Source organism: Lissotriton helveticus, chromosome 2_1, assembly GCF_964261635.1.
Source record: "Lissotriton helveticus chromosome 2_1, aLisHel1.1, whole genome shotgun sequence".
NCBI classification, from domain to species: Eukaryota; Metazoa; Chordata; class Amphibia; order Caudata; family Salamandridae; genus Lissotriton; species Lissotriton helveticus.
In genome coordinates this window covers 1221931332-1221951876 of record NC_136059.1, presented here as the reverse complement: position 1 = coordinate 1221951876, position 20545 = coordinate 1221931332, and the positions used below count along the sequence as shown (strand labels likewise).

The 20545-nt window shown below is 43.9% G+C and overlaps 1 protein-coding gene across 2 annotated transcripts in view; it reads right to left on the bottom strand.

Moving 5' to 3' along the window:
* ELOVL6 (ELOVL fatty acid elongase 6) overlaps nucleotides 1–15181 on the bottom strand; it is a 318318-nt gene extending 303137 nt beyond the window's left edge. Inside the window, exon 1 of one of the 2 annotated variants that reach the window (XM_078676094.1) lies at nucleotides 14696–15181. In XM_078676094.1, coding sequence (XP_078532220.1) covers nucleotides 14696–14784 — 89 coding nt within the window. In that variant the 5' untranslated portion in view covers nucleotides 14785–15181. Of the gene's footprint in view, nucleotides 1–8947; nucleotides 9056–14695 lie in introns of those variants that run through there. The other variant, XM_078676096.1, reaches the window with a different exon arrangement.
* Nucleotides 15182–20545: the final 5364 nt, after the last annotated feature.

Here is a 20545-nt window from a genome sequence, read left to right as displayed (position 1 = left end):
AGCTACTACTTTTACAGATCTCTGATGACCATTGCTTTTGTTGGCAGGGCCTATGCAATGATTTTACAAACGTAGATTAAGCGAAAATGTTGGCATCAGAACCTTCTATGTAAAATAATAGAAGCCAGGGCCAAAAGTTTTTCTTAGAAGCCGGCAACTGAAACTATCGAATATCGGGGTTGCTGAATTCCAAGGCTGCGTGGTTTTGAAACCACCATGTGCCTCTTTCATCCACCACCAGACACTCCCTAATTTTATTTCACTCATGTACATTCCTTTTCATCCCTGCCCTTCCATTTCTCACTGTTTTCTGTGTTTGTCTTCCTCCTGCCTTCTTCCATTTGTGTTGTTCTCTTTCTTGCTATAGGTCAAAGTCTGATGAGGATGAATAAGTGCTGATCCCCAAAAGTGAGTGCTGATGGGCTCCACCTTCAACCACTGGCTCAAATTAAGCAATGATTTTAGGTACTCTTATCCCAATATCAAATACACGTTTTTCCTAAACTCTAAAAAGGAGATTGTTCTTAAAAACCATTGTCAGGTCTGGGTGAGAGAAGTCCATTAGCACCACTGCTGGTTTCCTGAAAGGATTATTTTTTCCCCGTAGAATTGATGTGCTCACAATAAAGCTGCTTTTTCATTAATCTTGTCCTTAGATGGTGTACCGCCACTTACACCAAAAAGACTGACTTGCTTATTAACCTTCCTGTATGATAGAACCCCTTCCAAATTAAAATATGTACACCAATGTGTAGGAATCCTTTATTTGATGAACAACCAGGCAAAATGGATGAGCTAGACTCTTTCAACGATATTGTTTTTTTATTTTATTTCTGAGAATGAGAACAGCTATACCTTTTGTACAAAAAAGATAATCATTCGGACAAGACTATCCGACTTTATTTATTTATGGGATTTGTAGAGCACAACATTCATCCCCAAGGGGATATCCCAGCGCTAAGATGCACCGTCCCTATCCTTTTAACTGTGAAACTAGGCTAGGTTTATGAAAGCTGAGATATTACATTATGCTCTAGAAAACCATGTTTTTTTCTAAACTAGAGATGGTTGTCGGTAAGACGAAGATCTAGGGGTAAAGTATTCCAGTGAGCTGCTGCCAGATGAGCAGCCACCTGATCTGACTTTTTTAAAATTAATTTGGCATTGGCTTGATCTCAGATTGTGCGCTGGATTATAGAATTCTACTTTGGCTTGTAGGATTTTGAGCCAGTGTTATATAGTGCTTTATGTGTATATCAGAGAAGTTTGAAGCTGGCTCTTTTGCGCATTGTTAACCTGTGCAGGGTTGCCAGGCTGGCTCATGCCGAGCTGTATCTGTCCGTATTGCAGACAAGGTTGGCGGCAGCATTTTGAATCACCTGCAGTTGGGTGAATAAATAATCTGCAATACCCACATAAAGGGCATTACCATAGTCCAGTCTACTAGTTATTAGAGCTTGGACTATTGTTCTTCGCCAGTCAACCGGTATTCACCGGAACAACCTTCTCAAGAGTTTGAGGATACCAAAGCATTTGCCACAAGTGGTATTGACTTGTTCCTGCATGGAAAGTGAATCATCAATGAGGACCCTGAGATTTTCAGCTGGTTTCTTAGGCCTCAGAGCTGCTCCTAGCGAGGCAGCCAACCAGAAATTCACAAATCTGGTGGGCCCGGTCGAATATCTCTGTTTTGCTGGCGTTTAATTTCAAACAATGATCTGTCATTTAGTTTGCTGCTTCAGAGAGGCATTTTTTTAGTTTACCTCAGGTTTCGTCTTGTCTCTCCCCTATTGGTATGACCAGTTGATAGTTGTCCGTGTACAAACAGATCTCAAAGCCCAATTTCCTTACAATTTCTTAAAGGGAGGAGAAGTAAATATTAAAGAGTGTTGTGCTCAAGGAGCAGCCCCGAGGGACTCTGCATGCATTTAGATCGATGGGGATGGATTCTAAAAGTGCTTAGCTGGACTATTTGACTACTATCCTTTAGAAATTAGCTGAACCAATGTAGGGATTTGGAGTGAAGTCCAGTTTCATGAAGCTTTTTGATCAAGAGGCTATGGGAAACAGTATCAAACGTTGAAGAAAGATCAACATCAGGGCGGCGGCCTTGCCCTGATCAACTACTAACCTGATGTTATTCAGCACAGCAAGAAGAGTGGACTTGGTGCTATTTTTGGCTTCGAAACCTGTATGAGATGGGTCAAGCAAATCGTTGTTCTCTAGGAAGTTGGTTAACTGGCCGTTCATAACTTTTTCCTTACATTTTGGACATATTTGGAAGCAAAAATATGGGCTGATAATTGGAAAAATTGGAAACTTAAATTCCCGTTTTTTGCCAGGGATAGTATTAGAGCTTGCTTCCATGTGTCAGGGTGACTTGCCTTGGATAGTGATTGGTTAAAAATTTAGGTTAGATGAGGACTCAATCTGGGGGCTACTCGCGAGTAGATGAAGTGTGGGCAGGGGTCAAGAGGAGAGCCAGACATGACCTCTGCCATCAGCTTCATAACCTGTTCCTCCGTAATCCTTTTGAAAGAACTCATGCGGATGGCTGCTCTTCCATTGAGGGTTGGATGTTAAATGACAAGTAAATTGTATCGATTTTGTCATTGAAGAAGTTTCAGATTTCCTCACAGTGGGCTGCTGTGGGAGTAATCATTTGAGGAAAGACATGTTGGTTGGTCAAGCTTTCACATTTTTAGATTGTTCTCTGGAACTATTGCTATTTTCTTCTATTCTCTAATGAAAAAAAATTTTTTTAGCTCTCTTCGGCGCTTTTGGTAGTTTTTCAGTTCTTTTTTATAATTTAAGTGGCCTGTTTTGTTTTTTGAGTGCCTCAAAGTGTGCTCAAGATTTTTAAAATGTCCTTTTTGCTAATCTGAACTCAGGTGAATACCACTTTTTAGATAGTGAACTTCTAGCTGATATGTTCGCTTTCAAAGGTACACAGTTATCTAATGAATAGCCAAATTAAGGTTTTCGATGTAGTTAACAAGGGGCTTCTCTTTTGTTCCCTTGCCGGTCGAGTGAAATGGTTTGAGAAGGACTCAATATTTATATGACTCCAATGTCTTTTAGGGACTGAGGTTGAGTCATGTGTATTTTTTGGTTAACCGGTAGTGTGAGAGAAAAAGTAACTAAAGAATGATACGTCCAAGTTACCAGAACAATGTCCATATTGTTAGTGGCATCAGTGTTTGAATATAGGAGGACTAATGTGTGGCCAGCTATGTGGGTGGGGAGAGTGATACATTGTTTGAGTTGGAGCATTCTCATATTGTTTTCCAAGGGTCTGGATAGAGGGTCCTATTTATTTTCGAAGTGTAGATTGAAGTCCCCGATAACTAAGGGGGCCATTAGGATGGCGGGCGGACTTTGCCCGCCCGCCATCCTCAAGGTACTTGGGACCACCCGCCATAAGGGCGGGGGTCCCGTGGGGGGTATTAGGATGCACCTCCCAGAGTGGCGGGCGCATCCTGCATATTTAACATTGTGGCGGGCGGTGCTCTCAGCACTGCCCGCCACAATGCTAAAAATGCATGTATGCATTTGCATACACAAGCGGCAGGCACTGCTTTGTGTATGCAAATGCTGGGGGGTACCACAGGTACCCCCGTGTGCACCCCCCACCTCGCCTTCACTCTGGGGGCCCTCGAAGTGAAGACCGCCTCAGGCATCAGCAGAAACCCATACTAATATGGCTGGCGGTGTCTGATAGACACCGCGTCCATATTAAACCTTTTCCGCCCCGGTCGCAAGGCGACCGCGGCGGAAAAGCGGCGGACGGTCTTTCCGTCCACCGCGGACTCCCCAGCCATGCTAATATGGTGGGGGGTCATTCTGGTTAGGATGGCGGGCGGATTGCCCCCGCCAGGCCGGCGGTGGCTACCGCCAGCCTGGCGGGGGCAATCCGCCCGCCATCCTAATGGGCCCCCAAGTTTGGTTGTGTTTTATGCTTCGTGGAGTTAGCTGTGAGAGGAGGCTGGTGGTCAATCGGCTGTGACAACCTGGCGATCTGTAAAGAATCACACCTCCAAGTAGCTTCCGCTCTTTACAAGACAGCTGGAAAGCTAAGATTTCACATTCTGCTAAGGGGGAGTTGAGTTCAGTGGAACAAGTATAAATGTCTTTAAAAATTATGGCTGTGCCGCCTCTGGCACTGCCGGTTCTGTTGCATTTCAGGATCTTAGATCCTGGTGGCATTGCAAACGTGATTTCGGGTACTTTGAAGTGTACCACAGTTGTTCCAGTAAGTATAACTGAATTTCCTCATTATGTTCCTAAATAAAGCTCTCATATTAATCCCAAGCAGGCCAGGAAAGGGAGTTTAGCAGTCCAATCGCCTTTTCAATTTGTGGTGTTATACCTGCAAATTAGCAGCCATAATATCTTTGTTAAACACCAAGGAAAACGTGAGGGAATCAGCACGTACACACTTACTCCTGCATGTTAGGCCACAAAAACTTGTAGTGGTGAGTATTTCCACCTCCCGCATTTACAAATGCCCAGTATCAGTAACTCAAGGAACAGGGAAAAGGGAAATGTAAGGCCAAATTCCACTTGGAATCCAAGCAAAGTCTAAACAATATCAGAGGGTTGGCCATGTGTGCTAAACATCCTTTACAACTCATGCGTTACAAAGCATGCCATTGCCCCACATTTTTTACTCGCTTTACACCTCAAACCATTACAACGCATTCCCCCAAATTAACGCCCCAGTGGAATTAGAATAGTAAATTGCGTTGTAATGGGGTATGCGTTGTAATAGATTGCATTGTAAAGCCCTGCGTTGTAAAAGATTTTTCGAGTATAAAATGCGGGGTAAAAATGCAGGGTAGTAGCATGCGTTGTAAAGGCATGCTGGGTAAAGTGTCCTATTCGCCAAGTGTATTACCTGCTACCTTTGCAATCTAAACAGAGTGATGAATGAATAAAGATATTTTACTTGTGCTGATTTTAATAAAATGCCATGCAAATTATTTCCAAAGTTTCGGAGAAAACTTTCGACTATAAAATTTATGTTGGGTAGAGGATGCAGCCTTACGGCTAGAGAGGTTGACCTCGAGGCTGGGGAACCAGGTTGGAGTCTCGGCAATGACGCTCAACATCCTGTGGTTTTGGGCAAATCACTTAACCTTTTCGACGCTGATGACGGAACCGCTCCGTCATCAGCCGCGATGGCGCTGTGCTGATGACGGAGCGGTTCCGTCATGGCCTGCGCGGATCGTTCTATTGAGCGGGCAGGGCCATGACGGAACCGCTCCGTCATCAGCACAGTTCACCCGAGGCTGGTGACGGAGCGGTTCCGTCACCCCCGTGTGAGCGACGTGTGGCCCCCCCGCCCCCTTAGCGCTGAGGCGGAATAGCCGCCGCAGCGAAGGTGTTAATCTTCCCGTGCCTAACAAAAATGTATGCGTCCTTCTGTAACGAAACTGGTGCTCATGTAAAGCGCTCTGATACCCGATGTCTCGGGTCTAGTTTGCGCTATATAAAACTCTAATAATAAAAAAGATGCTCACAGCCTGTTACTTACTATAGAAAAAAGATGTGGTCTGATTAACAGGTGAAGGGCTATTCAATAATGTTGCTGTGAAAGATTGGCACAATCTAGAGATGCGTTTTGTGTGGCCACGTCCTAAACCACAAGGAACTGATGGATAGGGCTCAAACAAAACCACCTGTCACCATACCGGAAGTAATGAGGGCTCCATCTCGCTTAGTTTAAATACTGTGCATTAAAATGAAATTTTATTAATTCAGCATGTGTCTTCACGTGTACCTGGCTACTAGGTTGAACCATTTATCAAGGGGAGTAGCTGTCAAAAGTGCAAGAGGTGCAGTGGCACCGGGGTTCTTCAGTGTGGGGCAGGGGTATGGAGGGAGACCCTGCACCCAATTATATATGTTTTGACTACCCCACAAATGGAAGGGTGTATTTTTCTTGAATGCATTAAGGCTCAAGGTTCCCTTGAAACACCACAAACATGACCACAACCATTCAGGGCACATCATGTATGAAAAAAAATACCTGCCTCAAAAAGCAAACATTTAGTTCAAGATGTCTTCCTAGTTTACCTCCTTGCTTTGTAGCTATAGCATCATGTAGTGACTTTACAACACACTAATCTCAAACTACAATAGACAAACGTCTAGGGCTTCACCACGTGTTACTGGTCTCCAGGACTCATCGCATGTGTACACAACCTGTAGCTACTCATTAAATGTAAGAGGCACGCTATTGTTGCTTTTGTACCCATAACATTCAGAAATGTCTCCATAGCACTACACCATAGACAAGGGCAACAAAACATAAGATAGCACGGCTGTTTGTGGCACTTAATGGCCTTCCCTGAGCAGGGGTTTAATAGAACGCTTGGTTCACTTAGGATTTAAAAGGAATTACTTTCTTTCAACCTATTGAAATTACCATTGGTTACACTGCGACCGTTTGATCAAGATAATGTATAATCATTGTCACACGTATTGTTACTTTGAATTATCCCAGCTGAAAGGGTCATTACAAATACAGAGAACAAAACACAATTAAGCCATTGCAATGATATGTTAAAAGAAACTGACGGCCACAAAAAGATAGGAATGGTGTAAACAGACTACCTGAACAGATCAGAAATCTAAGAGTCATTAACAGGCTGGGCGCAGCAGGTATCCCACAAGACTTGGGTGTGGAATGTGTACTGTGAACAAGAAAAACCTGTGGGGAGCCGAGACAGGTTTGGCAAGAACAGAAACAAGCAACACGCGTGAAAAGCAAGCGAATGACATTTTAATTACAGGATCAAGTTATCATCTGAATCGGTCTTTGTGGGTAGAAACTAAAAAAAACACAACTCAAGACCAAGCAATCCCAGGCGTATTTGAAAGAAGTGTTGGTGGACAGTTCTAAACTGTCCACCAACTTGATTGCTGGAAGTTTCAAAAATGCCCATTAACCAAGCTTAAATGAAAAGAAACTGAAAAACGTAACAGGTTGTTTGATAAACCTGAAGGGAAAAAACACGCCTCGTCAGTATGCAGAATGTCATTGGTGTGTAGTCTGGTGGGGTTAGTGGTTTACCATTGAAGTGGCAGCAGTGTTCGTGCTTTGTGCAGGATGTAATGTGCGGCAGAAGAGGGGTTTCGGGGGCAGCCGAGCCACGAGGTCTGCCCCCGGGCTGTTTTGGGAGGGGGAGGGAGCGAGACATGGGCGCGGCCATTTTGCCGTTTTGGGCTGTTTTTGGTTGGAGCCAAGGGCAGCCCAAAAAGTATGTTTTCCAGCCCAAAGATAAAAGGGGCTTCCCGCGTTGCCCAGTGGGAGCGGAGCGAGGTTTTTTGTCCCCCCCTCCCTCCCTGTTTTTCAATGGTTTTAGGGGTGGTTTTTTACCTTTTGGGGGTCTTTTCTGCCCTTGTTAGGGACAAGTGATTAAGGTGATGAAGGCCGTGGCATTGGGACAGGTTCTCAGGGCAAGGTTATATTGTATGTCGTCGCTGGAAGCAGGTGCAGGCGGAGTTTGGTTGGAATGTTGGCCAAGTTTGGCTGGAGGTCGGTATTTGGGTTTAAGTTTGGGGACTTGGGGAACGGGAGCGGGGAAAGGGGTAAACAGTTGGGGGTTACATTAGAGGGTAGTTTGGTTACAGTTGCAATAGGACAAATAGGAATGTAGGTATTATGAGGCATTGGATTTAAGACGTAGGGGAGAAATGTGGCTATTCATGGGATACAATGCTGTTTATATATTGTTATGTTGCGGGGTGGAGGGATATTATAATGTGGGATCGTAGGGGTGGAGGGAGAAAGACAAACAAGGGGGTCAGGTAACTCGATGTTTAGAGAGGTTTAGTTTTGTAAGGCGGTTAGCCAGTTGGTAAAAAATGTGATGTGCACCTGTTTCAATAAAGCGGCCTTTTACACACACAAAATGGTAGTCGGTCCGTGCTTGCCTCCCTCTCTCCCTCCCAATAAACCAATGAAACCATTGGTTACCAGCTATCTACTGTAAGAGAATAGCCATACATGCAGGGCTCGAGTCGGGGTAACACGCGGGTGGACGGTGTCCCCCCACTTATTTTACCGGGGAGACGCCATCCCCCCTGCCAAACAGCTGGACTTCACTCTTTGCCCTCTTTGGGACGAGGAGCTCTGCACCTTTTGTGACGTCACTTCCTGTCGGGCCGTCACTTCCGGTGACAGCGTCCCTCCACTTCTTTTTTTACGACTTGTGCCCTGCATACATGTGGTCACTGGGCACAGTATGTGCAAGTTATAAATGGATATATCCACAGGTAGCTTGATTGTTTTTCAATAGCGTAGATTTCATTAAACTCCAATTTGGTGGGATGGGAGCTTCTTTGCGTCTATATGGAGTTTTACTTCTGCTCTAGAACCTACATTTTAAATCACGTGGTCATGTTACGTACATTCACTAGCCAATCACAATATGCTCTTATGTTGAGAGGACTACACTTTCTGTGAGTAACTCTGTCCAGGGCACAGTTTTAAGTTCACTTTTTCGGAGGAGTTTGCCAAATAAAGTCAGTATTTCATATGTGGTCTACGTAAAATAAATTTTTTATTGTTCCATAAATTTCAAAAACAATACTTCTTAGCAAGTTGTATTCCTCTGGAGAGCTCACTTAAGGGAAAAGGAAACGTCAAGTGTAATACAGTGAAACATGAACTGTACTCGCAGTTTTAACAAAATGGCTCCTCATTAAAAACTGATTCACGTTTATAGATTAAATAAAGTATGGTAAAAAAAAATGTAAATGCATCGGCCACACCTACCACACTGCTCTGGAACTTTATTGACGGCAGACACTTATGATAATAAGTCATTTACTCCTTCGACTGAATATGAACTCAAAAAATATTTTTAAAATTTCAATAGACACTAGCCGGTGAAAACACAACTTCAGAGCTGGGTCACAATTTATGCTTAGCACTGACTTATGCAGTGTAATGAGGTTGTTTAAATAAAATGGCTTAAAATTTCCATTTTATATGGTGAAAGGCTCTGTATGTTTTTGCTGAATGGAGTCAGTGCAAATTCTGCAGCTGTTAAAACAAAAAGGATAATATTAAGGGCGGGCTTCATTTTCGAACCACAATGTCCACCAACAAGCATTAGCAGGAGTGCTGTGCTCACCAAACGAAGAAAAACGATTTTCATATAAAGGTTAGGCATCACCATGGAAGTGTGTGAAAGGGGATGTAAATTATCTACTACTTCCTGGTTTCCATAGTTCTACATATTGAACTATGCCTCCCAACTGTAACAAAGGTTCCGGCAATGTTTAACAGCAACAAGGGTTTGGCTGCCTTAAATGTGAAGTGAATCATAAAGGGAGGGGACTAGTATTACAACGATACCATACTTTATCTGAATACACATTGGGCCAGAAATGTTGTGCTACAGTTAAATCATTATTTAAAGTTACTGCAACAGTCATGCTTACAAGAATGGTAGTGATTGTTAGACATGTTTTTTGTAGCAGACTTTGCAATATGTATAAACATATCTGATTAATATGGAGATCAGTGAAATTGGGCTGAACAAAGTGCCCTGCATTGAATCCTATTCTAAAAATCGAGCTGTGCTGAATACATGCTCAGTTGTATCACAAATACACTTAGGCTTTTTCGTTGTAGCGTGCCACAATCTTGTACAATAAGTTACAAAATGGGAGAATGCGATGGGGCCACTGGATTTCAGTTGAGCCCTCACTTCACAATGCACTTATGAAAGGGTCATCACACCGTAGAAGAACCATTGATAACTCAAGTTTGATTTGACGGTCCTAAAAGATACTGGAGGCAATGCACTGTGGTTTTATTTTATAAAGTTTGCAACAGAAAAACAAGCCTTTCTGCTCTATGTTTGTGACAATAACTTTAGAACTAAGGTGTTGGAACTTTCTAGAAATCATCTAAAAAGTTTGTGAGAGCATTGGTTAATGCTAAGAATGTCTAGTCGTCAAACCAGGAAACCTAACTTAACTAACAAATCAACATACACAAATTTTGAAAGGTACTATAGAAGACCTCCACAAACTATGGGGGTGCCTCATGGATTTTATTTCTTGATGGTCTGCTTAGAAATAAAAGCATGCAATACAAAACAGTGACCACAAGCTTGCCTGCCATGCCAAACTCAACTATCAGCAGAATCCTATGACTTACAGGATAGACCTTGAAAAACATTTCTGAAAGAACCACAGGAGGGTACGTCCACTTTAACTACTACCTGTCATTCCATATATACCAGAAAAAGTAATGGGATGTTCCCAAAAGGGCCAAGTGGGGAATGCTATTTAATTGTATGGCAATTAATAGTGTTTCATTATAAATATATTGTACAACAAGCAGGAGGATAAAAGTCAGACAGTAAATTTGTATGTAATGTGATATCATGCTTAGATGTGACCTCTTTGGAGTAAACAGGTAAGGCCAGCATGCCGGAGGAGTGAAGAGACACACAAGATTGAAAAATAGACTTTAAAACATTTTATTTGAATCTGCCCTAATCTAGCAGCCTGTCGGAAATGTTGGCTAATACTGATGTTTTGGAAGCTTGTCAAATCGATCTTGTACAATTGCTGTGGAAGCCTGGTTAAAGGGGAACTCTGGTCAGCTGACTCCTCGTTTTTAAAATACACGAAATAGCTGGCAAAGGAATTGAATTTCCTTGAGCAACGGGGACTCAACTTAAAAAGGTGCTGAATTGACAATCTGTGGTAGTCATATATGATATGATCATAGTCGGGCCATCCAGCTATTAGATTCTTCTCGTGATTTATTAAGATGACTCTTAATAACTATTTCAAGACAAATGTTAACTATTTTGTGGTGGTTGTTTTTTGTTACCAACCTATGATTTTTTTTCGGAGTCTCAGTTTGTAAGATGCATTTTATCAATCATCTTGATAAAGAAGATTGTTAAGTAACTTTTGCACACCTGTAATTTTTTCCTTGCTCGTTTAGTTGAGTTGCTGTTGAAGGCACACAAGCAATTTACAAATGTTCGCTCCACCTATTTTTACCCCTTATGGAACATAGCACCCTATGTCTTTTAGGATGACTTTCAATAATCATGTTAAAATTAATTTGATTGACCACTTAGTGTTGGCCGATATTTTTTCATCTACTGAATTTTTGGATTTTCTCTTTGTAAGATGTATTTTATCAATCAATTGCCATAGAAGAGTGTTGCGCATTTTTATTGTACACTTGTAATTCATTTTTTGTTTATTAAGGCGAATTGCCGCTTAATTACTGCTGAAGGCACAGACGTGTTTTACAAATGTCTGCTCTCTCTCATTTTATCTCTTTCTGTATGCAGTATTTTTGATGTTGTACATTAAGCTCGACATGATTTTAACATGTTTTCCTTTTGGATGTGATGCTCTGTAATGAATTGTGCTAAGGTTTTGTGATGGTTTAAATTAATCTTGCGATAAAGATGTACTTACTCGTCAAAACCTGGATATTTCTTCTGTGGAGCATCTCAGGGTTCAGACCATACCTTCCCTTTCAATGTGTATTGAAGACCCTTCGAGAGTCTAATACAATGGAAGGAATGGGCAACTTTCATCCATGCAAACAACACTTGGCTCCTCCTACCAAATTAGCATATGGGAGTCAAATGTAATGACCAGATCTCTTATGGGTAAGGCCTGATGGATGGGTTAGATCTAGACACGCCTGAACCTAGAAACAATGGAGTACAATTCAGTGGAATGGAATGGGGCAGAGGAAGAGTGCTTTGATGTAAGCTTACATGTGGGCAAAGTGTCAAAAACATAGAGTTTGTCTGCACGAAGAACCCTCCAGAGGGTCTCTGATAAAAAGAGACATCAGAATAAATTAAGGCAACTACAAATACTACAAAAATATAAAACCCCTACAGGGAAATAGCTACAGGCTTATCTGTTAAAAATGACTTGGATAATTCTGTCTTCGTAGACTGATGAAGACAGGGCATTAAGCGGATATTACAATATTCAATAATAGATGTAGGACACAAGAAATGTGACCAAACCAGCCCTGTTAACCAAGCCACCAATGAAATTAGGCAATTTCTCTTGAGCTACAATCAATATTTTGCACTTTCACTATACCCTGGTACTCCTTTGAACATTCAAAAGCATATCTACTTTTGGGGACCTTCATAAAGATTTTGGTGGTCTCAAAGCAGACAACTAGGGACAGATGCTTAACACAATAAACTGACGTCCAAACATGGCACTATGTGACACATTTTCACTATCACTCCAGAGGTGAAGGACTGAAATCAGTGAGAGGTGTGGATCAGTCGTTCAGCCTGATTAGTAGCTTAAGGCATGAGCAGGGTGAGGGAGCCAGTTCTGCGGCTTCCGACACACCCTCTCGCCTGTGGGTGTGAACCAGAGAGACGTGCATTCACAGGGTGGCCACGAAAAGCATGCCTTGTAATCTAAAGCTCTCACAAGAACCACAACTGACACAATTACAAATACTAAGAATGAAAAAGTAATATGTTGCTATGTTCTAGGCGTCCATACTACACAAGTATACTGAAAATGAATACTGGTGCATTGGCAGGACACAATTGCCTCTGCTGCTAGATTGAAAGAAAGTTATTCAAGTTTCAGGAAGCAATAGAAACATGACTTTTTTTAGAGTTCCTTGAGCATTGATAAATGAAATTCAGAAAACAAAGTCATTAGTTTACGGGGGACCTTTTGATCACTCAATATTATATCCGTTTTATTTTCCCTACCTGAGGCACTAAATGAATTTAAAAAAAATACAATTTCCTTTTAAATGTATGGACTGGGCCTTGTTGCGAGGTTCCAACGCTCTTAAGGCAGGTGCGTATTACTTAATAAAAAGCACTTGGATTCTGTGTCCTGGGCAATACAGGTCAAGTAATTACTAAAACATACAGGCAGCATCTCTCACTTGTCTTGTCTCCATGAATTGGATTGATTTGTTTTACACTTGTTTTGCTGATGTTCCTCGTATATAAATAACTAGAATCATCGTGCCCAGTCAGCCAAGCAAGGCTTTGTCAATATATTGTTAATAAAATATCAAAACAGTAGCACATGCGCACAATAGTTGACGTCATTAAGTCTGGGAAGAGTTCCCTGAGATCATAAGAGGGTACACTGTAGCTATAAATCTCGCTGACCTTGACCCTACATGACCTTGAATTTAAAGAAACGACCTCCCATGCCCATGAAATTGATAGAAGTATTGCACACGAGGCATTTTTTTATATTACGTTTGAATCAGTGCATTTACTAAGTGTAAAGTATCGATATCAGCGGATCACCCTAGTACGTACTAAATCGGCGCCATCACACACGAGAGGTGAGCTATTTGTGAAATATTTTGCCACGGGTAGTACAGAGAAGAGAGCAGCCTGGAAGAGAGTTGTAAGCTGCTTTCCAGAAAAATTCATTAGAGGGCATGGCAGGGGAGGCAGCAAAATATAAGCAGCAAGGACACGGTGCTATAGACATTTTATGTCACTGGGAGCAGAAAGCGCCCCATCGACACGGACAAGGACTCTTGGCGCGGATCCAGATTCACTGGGGATGGCCACGTGCCAGTGATCATTCAGGAAAAGGCACGGCTTCGTTGCAAGCAGGAATGGGGTAAAGGTGACGAGGTAAAGATGTGTGCATGTATGTGTGGGTAGGTATGTTTGTATGGGGAGCATGGGTAGGTATGTTTGTATGGGGTAGCAGGGTGGAAACTCGGGCTGTGAGAATGGGGACACGAGTAGACCTTGTGTAATTAGAGGAAGGTGAGATAGAAAGGGTGCTGAGGGATGGGAAATAGAGTCAGGAGAGGAAACTATGTTGACAGAGGATGGGGCTGATACAGGTTTGGGAGAGAGCTGGGGACAGGAGAAGGTGGGGTTGGGTACAGGTGAGAAAGCCCCGGACAGAAGAGGGTGAGGGAGCGGAAGTAGACAGGGGCAGAAACGAATGAGGGGTACATCGGGACAAAGCACAGGAGAAGGTCAAGGACAAGACGCGGACCAGGGGTAGGCCGGTGGAGAGGACAAAAGCAGATGTAGTGGATGAGGTGAGGGGCGGGAAAAGGTCTTAACGGTGCTGAAGCAGAGGAGCGAGTGAGAGAGAGGGGAGTAGAGACAACGCTACGATGATGGAGCAGCGTGAGTGGCAGGGAGGGTGGTGTCTGGAGAGCAGGGCATGCGGCAGTGTGCACTGAGGGGGATTCACAGCAGGAGAGCTCGGGAGGAAGAGAGCGGGCTCATTCAGCGCTAGCCATGAATGGCCGAGCAGATGTGACGCGAGATGCTGACAGGGCCGGTGCTCGTGTGTGCCAGCGCCGGGCACGGCCAGGCGGGCCAACGAGGTGGCACCATGAGGCAGCTCTGACAGGGCGGGCGTTGGGCTGTCAATACAGCGCTGCTCCGGGTCTGTGGCCACAGCAGGCCCCACATAGCACGGGCACTGCCCTCAAGGACCCCAGTGCGATATGCCCCCTCCCACCCGCCCTGCTCCCCAGACTGACGCTGCCACCCCCGGACCTTTCATTCATTCTTTTCCAAGACGCCTTCTGGAGATCGCTTCTCCCGCATCACTGCAGCTTGGCACGGGCGCGCATGCAGCCAGTGGCCCTGCTCACAGCCCTGAGCCACCCCCACACCTTGCCCACCCCACCCCACCGGGCACCTACCAGTTCTCCTGCATCCACTGGATGGCTTCATTCTCGTTGAACTGCTTCTCAAATTCGTACTCTTGCAAAGTGAGACCGGACATGTTCATCTGGCCGGCGTTGGGGGGGCGATGCCGGGCTCTAGGTGTGAAGGAGGACGGTGCTGGGTCGGGATGCACCTGGCGCCCCCACCTTCAGGCGCACGCACGCACGCACACACTCATACACGCACACGTGCACACACATGCACATCCACACACAGCGCGCCCCTCTCGCCGCACACGGTTCCGCGCCCTCTCTACCCGTCAGCTGTACCCTTGATTTAGCATCGCTTCCCTCCTCCTCCTCACCCTAGCCGCCTCCTGCCTTTTTCTACAGAGCTCTCTCCTCCCCGTTTCTACATCCACCCCAGGAGGCGAAGGATTCGCTGCGGTCCTAAAGCCAACAGATTCTCCCCGCGGGAGAAGAGCAGGGCGGGGAGGATAACCCCTTTACCTCACACACCCATGTGGGTCAAGACCCGCCAATCACCACGTGTGCTAATTAAATGTCACTCACACAGCAAATGCTAGCCAGGCCCAGCGGGGCCACCTTAAACCGCAGGCAGGTTCCTTATAGTAATGTATATGACATTGGTTTCACATACTTAATAAGCGTCGGTGCTGCAGAATCCTAAAGTCTCTAGCTTTGGCTGCGATTCGTACACCTTGAAATCAAGCCCACCCTCACTCTTGATCAATTCTGACGGCTCCGTTGACTTTAATGGAGTCTCACTCCTGGTAATCAGTCTTTTCCCATAAAGAAAGACTTTTTGTTGTGATTCCTTAGTATCACGCTTCTGTGGGTTTTAAACCCAGAGATACACGTGGTTATTCGTAATTTGCTGGGATTAGGAGTCTGTCAGAACATCAGCTTCCTGAGGCAAAAAGGCATTTCACTCACATCACATCTCTATACCTCCCAGCCTTCAGTGAATCACCTTGTCAGGATTACGACCGATTTCCCCTTCTGCTTTACCGCCCTTTCATAACATACACTCCGAATGGGGATTTGGGAGGGGGGAGGGGGGCGTCCGACCACCTTGAGGCCTGCCGCCACCGAGGAGATTTGGGGCCAGTAGGGGGAGGGGGGGCTCACGGAACAGAGTTTGGGCTGTTGGGCTGGTTGGGCTCCCTTGGGCTCATTTTGGGCTAGTTGGGCTGGTTGGGCTCCTTTGGGCTCCCTTGGGCTCCTCTTGGGCTTGTTGGGCTGGGGGTGAGTATATGTACAGCCATTTTGTGTCACTGCCCACCATTTCGGTGGCAGTGACACAGCAGCCGGGTTTGGGAAGGGCAAGTCATTAAATTTTGTTTCACACAACCATATAAGCTGAACATATTTAAAACAAATAAGTAAAAATATCCATGCATGTTAAAAAAAAAAGAGCTTCACAGGACGGGTATATCACGCTCCGCTTACAAGACAGTGTATTAAAAATTATTTTCCACAGGCTGACTCTCATATTAACTTTAACACTGAGCGGGAGAACACTAGTATATAAATACTTTAAAAGGATGGTTACAATAAATACATCATATTAAAGTGCATAGTGCAAGAAGGTGACATATATAAAATTCCAGATGTACAAGACCATAAACGTCGGATGGTTATCTTTACCAAAAATTAAAGTGACTTATGCATAAATACAAAACTAACCCTAAAGAAGGTTTTTCGCATAAAGTGCATTTCTTAATTGCAGCTCTGTCGTGATCCTTCACATTAGTACACTATTAACAGCACATTCTAAAGTGGCATATGCATAAATACAAATGTAACCCTAAAACAGGATTTTCGCATAAAGTGCATATCTTAATAGCAGCTCTGACATATTCCTCCACACATGTAAACTGTTAACAGCACATTTTAAAGTGGCATATGCATAAGTGAAAAAATGCAAATATAACCGAACAGTAAGTGTAGTATCATAATATTATCGATTTTCTAGCTGCCCTACATTTCAATAAATAGAGTGCAACATGAAAACAGATATCTGGACTCTCAAGGGAGCAAATTAAATTCATAGCATCTACTGTTAAACGAACATTATATTTTAAAAGGATAGGCTTCAAATAAAATTTCCTTATAAATACATAACATTTACAAAATAGTAGGAAATGGCAACAACTCTGCTTGGATATATCATCACAGGGGCATTTCATAGTAAAGCCTTCCCCTATTACGGGGAAGGATACGAGGTGGTGGACAATGCCCAGCCTTAAGCGTATTAAAACAAATCGATGTGAGGGTCTGGACACATCCGTCAAATATGCTTGAAACCCGCTTTTCAATTCAAGTTGCCTATAAAAAACTGAAGTCTTTTGAATCCTAGTCAGCTTGTTTCGTTCTTCTCTCTTATATAACAAAAACAAATCTTTTATTTATTTCTTCGTGAAAGGTATTACAAATTCAGACTCCTCAAGAATATTAAAATCAAATAATGTCCTATACCACTGGATTATATAGCCCAACCATGGGATGCGTGAATAATGATCTAGTTCAAGACAGTCTCTAATAATGGACTGTGTGAATTCAGTTTCTCTCTTATGCCAAATGGATCGCCATAAGAGTAAGGGGCGTAAGGCTGCCAAATCTGACATATAGTTAAGGCCAGTTTCCTGATGAATTAAATCGATGGAAGCTGAGACCGGAGCACACAACAACCGTTTAAGGAAACAGTTTTCATCCCTTTGTAGTGGAACTGTAGATGAATAACCCCACAGTCCAGCTCCATACAGGGCTGAGGAAACACATCTTGCGTTGTATATGGCAACCATGTCCCTTATTCTACGATCTCCTAATTTAGTTGCAAAGCAGAAAATTCCATTAGTATTCCTTGTCCATTTATATCTAATATTTTCCTGCTCGCCTGCCCATTTGCCATTACCTTCAAAAGTGATGCCTAAATAACAGAAGGTATTAACAGTTTGTAATTTAGAACCATCCAAAAAAAATGACCTTGATGACTTCAGTTTCTTTCCGCATATCATGGTATATGTCTTAGATTTATTTATTAAAAGTTTCCTACTCGTGATAAAAACAGTGAATTCATCAATAAGTCGTTGGAGGCCTATTGGGGTGCGGGAAATTAAAACAGCATCGTCGGCATATAATAATACCGATGCAACCACACCTCCAATTTTGTGTGCATCTGCCGGAATATTGTTTAAAACCATAGCTATTTGATTAATAAAGAGGGAAAATAAAAGAGGGGTCAATACGCACCCGTGCCTGATTCCTCTTTTTACAGGGAAAAAAGGGGTCCGCTCGCCAGTTGGCCTGTATTGTACACTACAGGATAATTTCTCATAGACCCGGGCTAAAAAAAACACTATCTCTTTTGGGGCCCCAGATTCCAGCAGCACCTTCCAAAGAAGGGAATGATCCACTAAATCGAATGCGCTGCTCAAATCAGCGAAGCACAAAAACAAATTACCCTCTTTAGCTACTGTATATTTATTTATGAGTAGGTCCAAATTTATACATTGTTCAATGGTACCTAGACCATTCCTAAATCCATATTGAACTGGAGTTAGGACTTTAAAATCTGAGGCCCAGGTTTCCAGTCTTTTTAAAAGGACCCTACTCAACACCTTTATGGAAGAATCCAGTAGCGATATCGGTCAGTAATTACAAGCTTCGAGCCCTTTTTATATAATGGGACGATTAGTGATTGGGCCCATGATATTGGGAAATTCCCCATAGCTGCAGTGTTGAAAATTCTTGTGAGAATCGGTGCCCATAGGTCCATTAAATCCTTGTATAAATCGATCGGGACGCCGCCTGGACCCGGTGCCTTTCCCCCTTTACTATTTGACAACCCTTCCTCCACCTCTTCAACATCAATCAATAATGGTAAAATAGGCCATGTAAAATTATCAGTTAAAAAAGAAGTTAAACACAACCAATCCGGGATAAAAATATTAGAAAAATGTTCAATCCATTCGGTGCAGTTCACATGAGACGTCAATTCTGGTGAGCAGTTATCCTTTAAAAAGGGACTATTAACAATTTCCCAAAAGAGTTTACTATTATTTGTCCATCGAAATCACCCCCCATATCCGGCCGCACAGCTCATACCTGCACGGGCTGCGGCTGCACTCCTTACATTACTAAAATGGAGGGAATCCTTCCTCGCTTTTACTAGACCTGGGCAGTAAACTCCATTCCACTCACGGAGTTTGCAGAGTTTTTCCTACTCCATCCTCTCCGCAGAGCTCGGAGTTCCGAAAAACTCAACAGAGTGGCGCGGAGCTGAGATTTTCCTCTCTCGCCTCCTGACGAGATTTGTAAGCGACAGGTCGTTACTGCTCGCGTTGAGAAACCTGCCCCTCATGTTAAGGAAGCTGCAGCTCGAGTAGAACATCTAATCAAGTGGCAGAAAGAAGCTGTGCCATCTTGCGCTGCGAGCAGGGCAGTAGTTCTGGTTTTTGCAGCATGGGACAAACCCTTGGCACTTAAAATCAGTGCAAATTACCTCACTCCGCAACTTGTGGAGCTCCATGGAGCTTGTAGAGATATATTGTCACTTCAAACTCTGCCCAGGCCTAGCTTTTGCAAGTGAAATTTTAATTGGTTGTTGATGTGGCTTGTATGCATAGGTTTTAGCGTGTGTGTGTGGCACCACTGCTCTACACAGGATTACAAAATTGATTTATTTAGAAACCAACAGCAGGTTACTAGAACATGGCCTCCCGTACTGGGTTGGTCTTTTCCGCACCCTCAAAAACAATTGGACATTGAGGCCATAAGGGCACGTGTCAAGGTACATAACTTAGAGAAAGCTATCTACAAGTCTAGGCTGAGCTCCCAGCTTGTTATCTCTCTGTAGGTATACTCAAAAAATATCCACAAAGTTATGAGGTACTTGGACATTGAGCTTAGAAGGGCTGTGTCGGACTGGCCAGTGTGGTACTCTGACACAGCCTTGGCATGCCCCTTCTACAGTGTTGAAAGGCCGGTCAGACACTGTCACTCTGGTGCTGCCGTATGAGCGAACTTAAAAAGGTCAGTGTGAAGTCCATTTTTTTGGTCCCATGGGCCTCTCACAAGACTGAAACAATATCCCACACACTGGCCCTTTCCAGTCAGCTCATCTGGCAGTGCAAGAGTTGTAAAAAGGCAGGGCCGAATTCGACCAAGAACCCTTCAGTATTTGCCCGGCGTTAGCCGCCTCTCATACCATTCAATATTACCAAACAAAGAGACAGGCGCTGGAGACAGGAAGGCAGGAAACAGGAGTTTATTCCGACGGAACAGAACACGTCAAATCAGACAACAGGGTATCTTCTCGAGGTGCCCTAACCGCATCTCTGAGGCCTGGCCTCTTATACACAAGTTTATGGCTTTATTACATTTATGACATCCGTGGTATTGCTTTGAAGTACGAAAAAGGCATCTTTGGAATCCCCGGTTCATGCCCGTTCTCACACATATCTACAGTAGGGGTCCCCACCCAAATCACAGAATGATGGCTATCGCGCAGCTGGACATTCCGCTGGGAACAGGAATGCGGGCGATCGGTTGGATCTAGGGGTGTGAAGGCATTGATTAATTCCCGCTCCTTTGATGTGAGGCGAGGTCCTACTGTAGGGGGCAATAAATTGCATCTGTTGGGCTAGGTGATGGCCTGGGATCAGGCCGGACAATCGGGCAGGGAGGAAGAGGTTATCAAAAGGGCCTGTTCTATGAATGAGATGAAAGAGTGAGGGGGTTCAGCACGGGATGTGACTCGGAGGCAGGGTCGCGTTGGAGGTGCGTTTATGGCCCAGGTAGGAGAGACCGGGGGCTGTCGGGAGCGGGGGGGTGCTTGCGAGGCCGGGGAGTGAGGGGGAG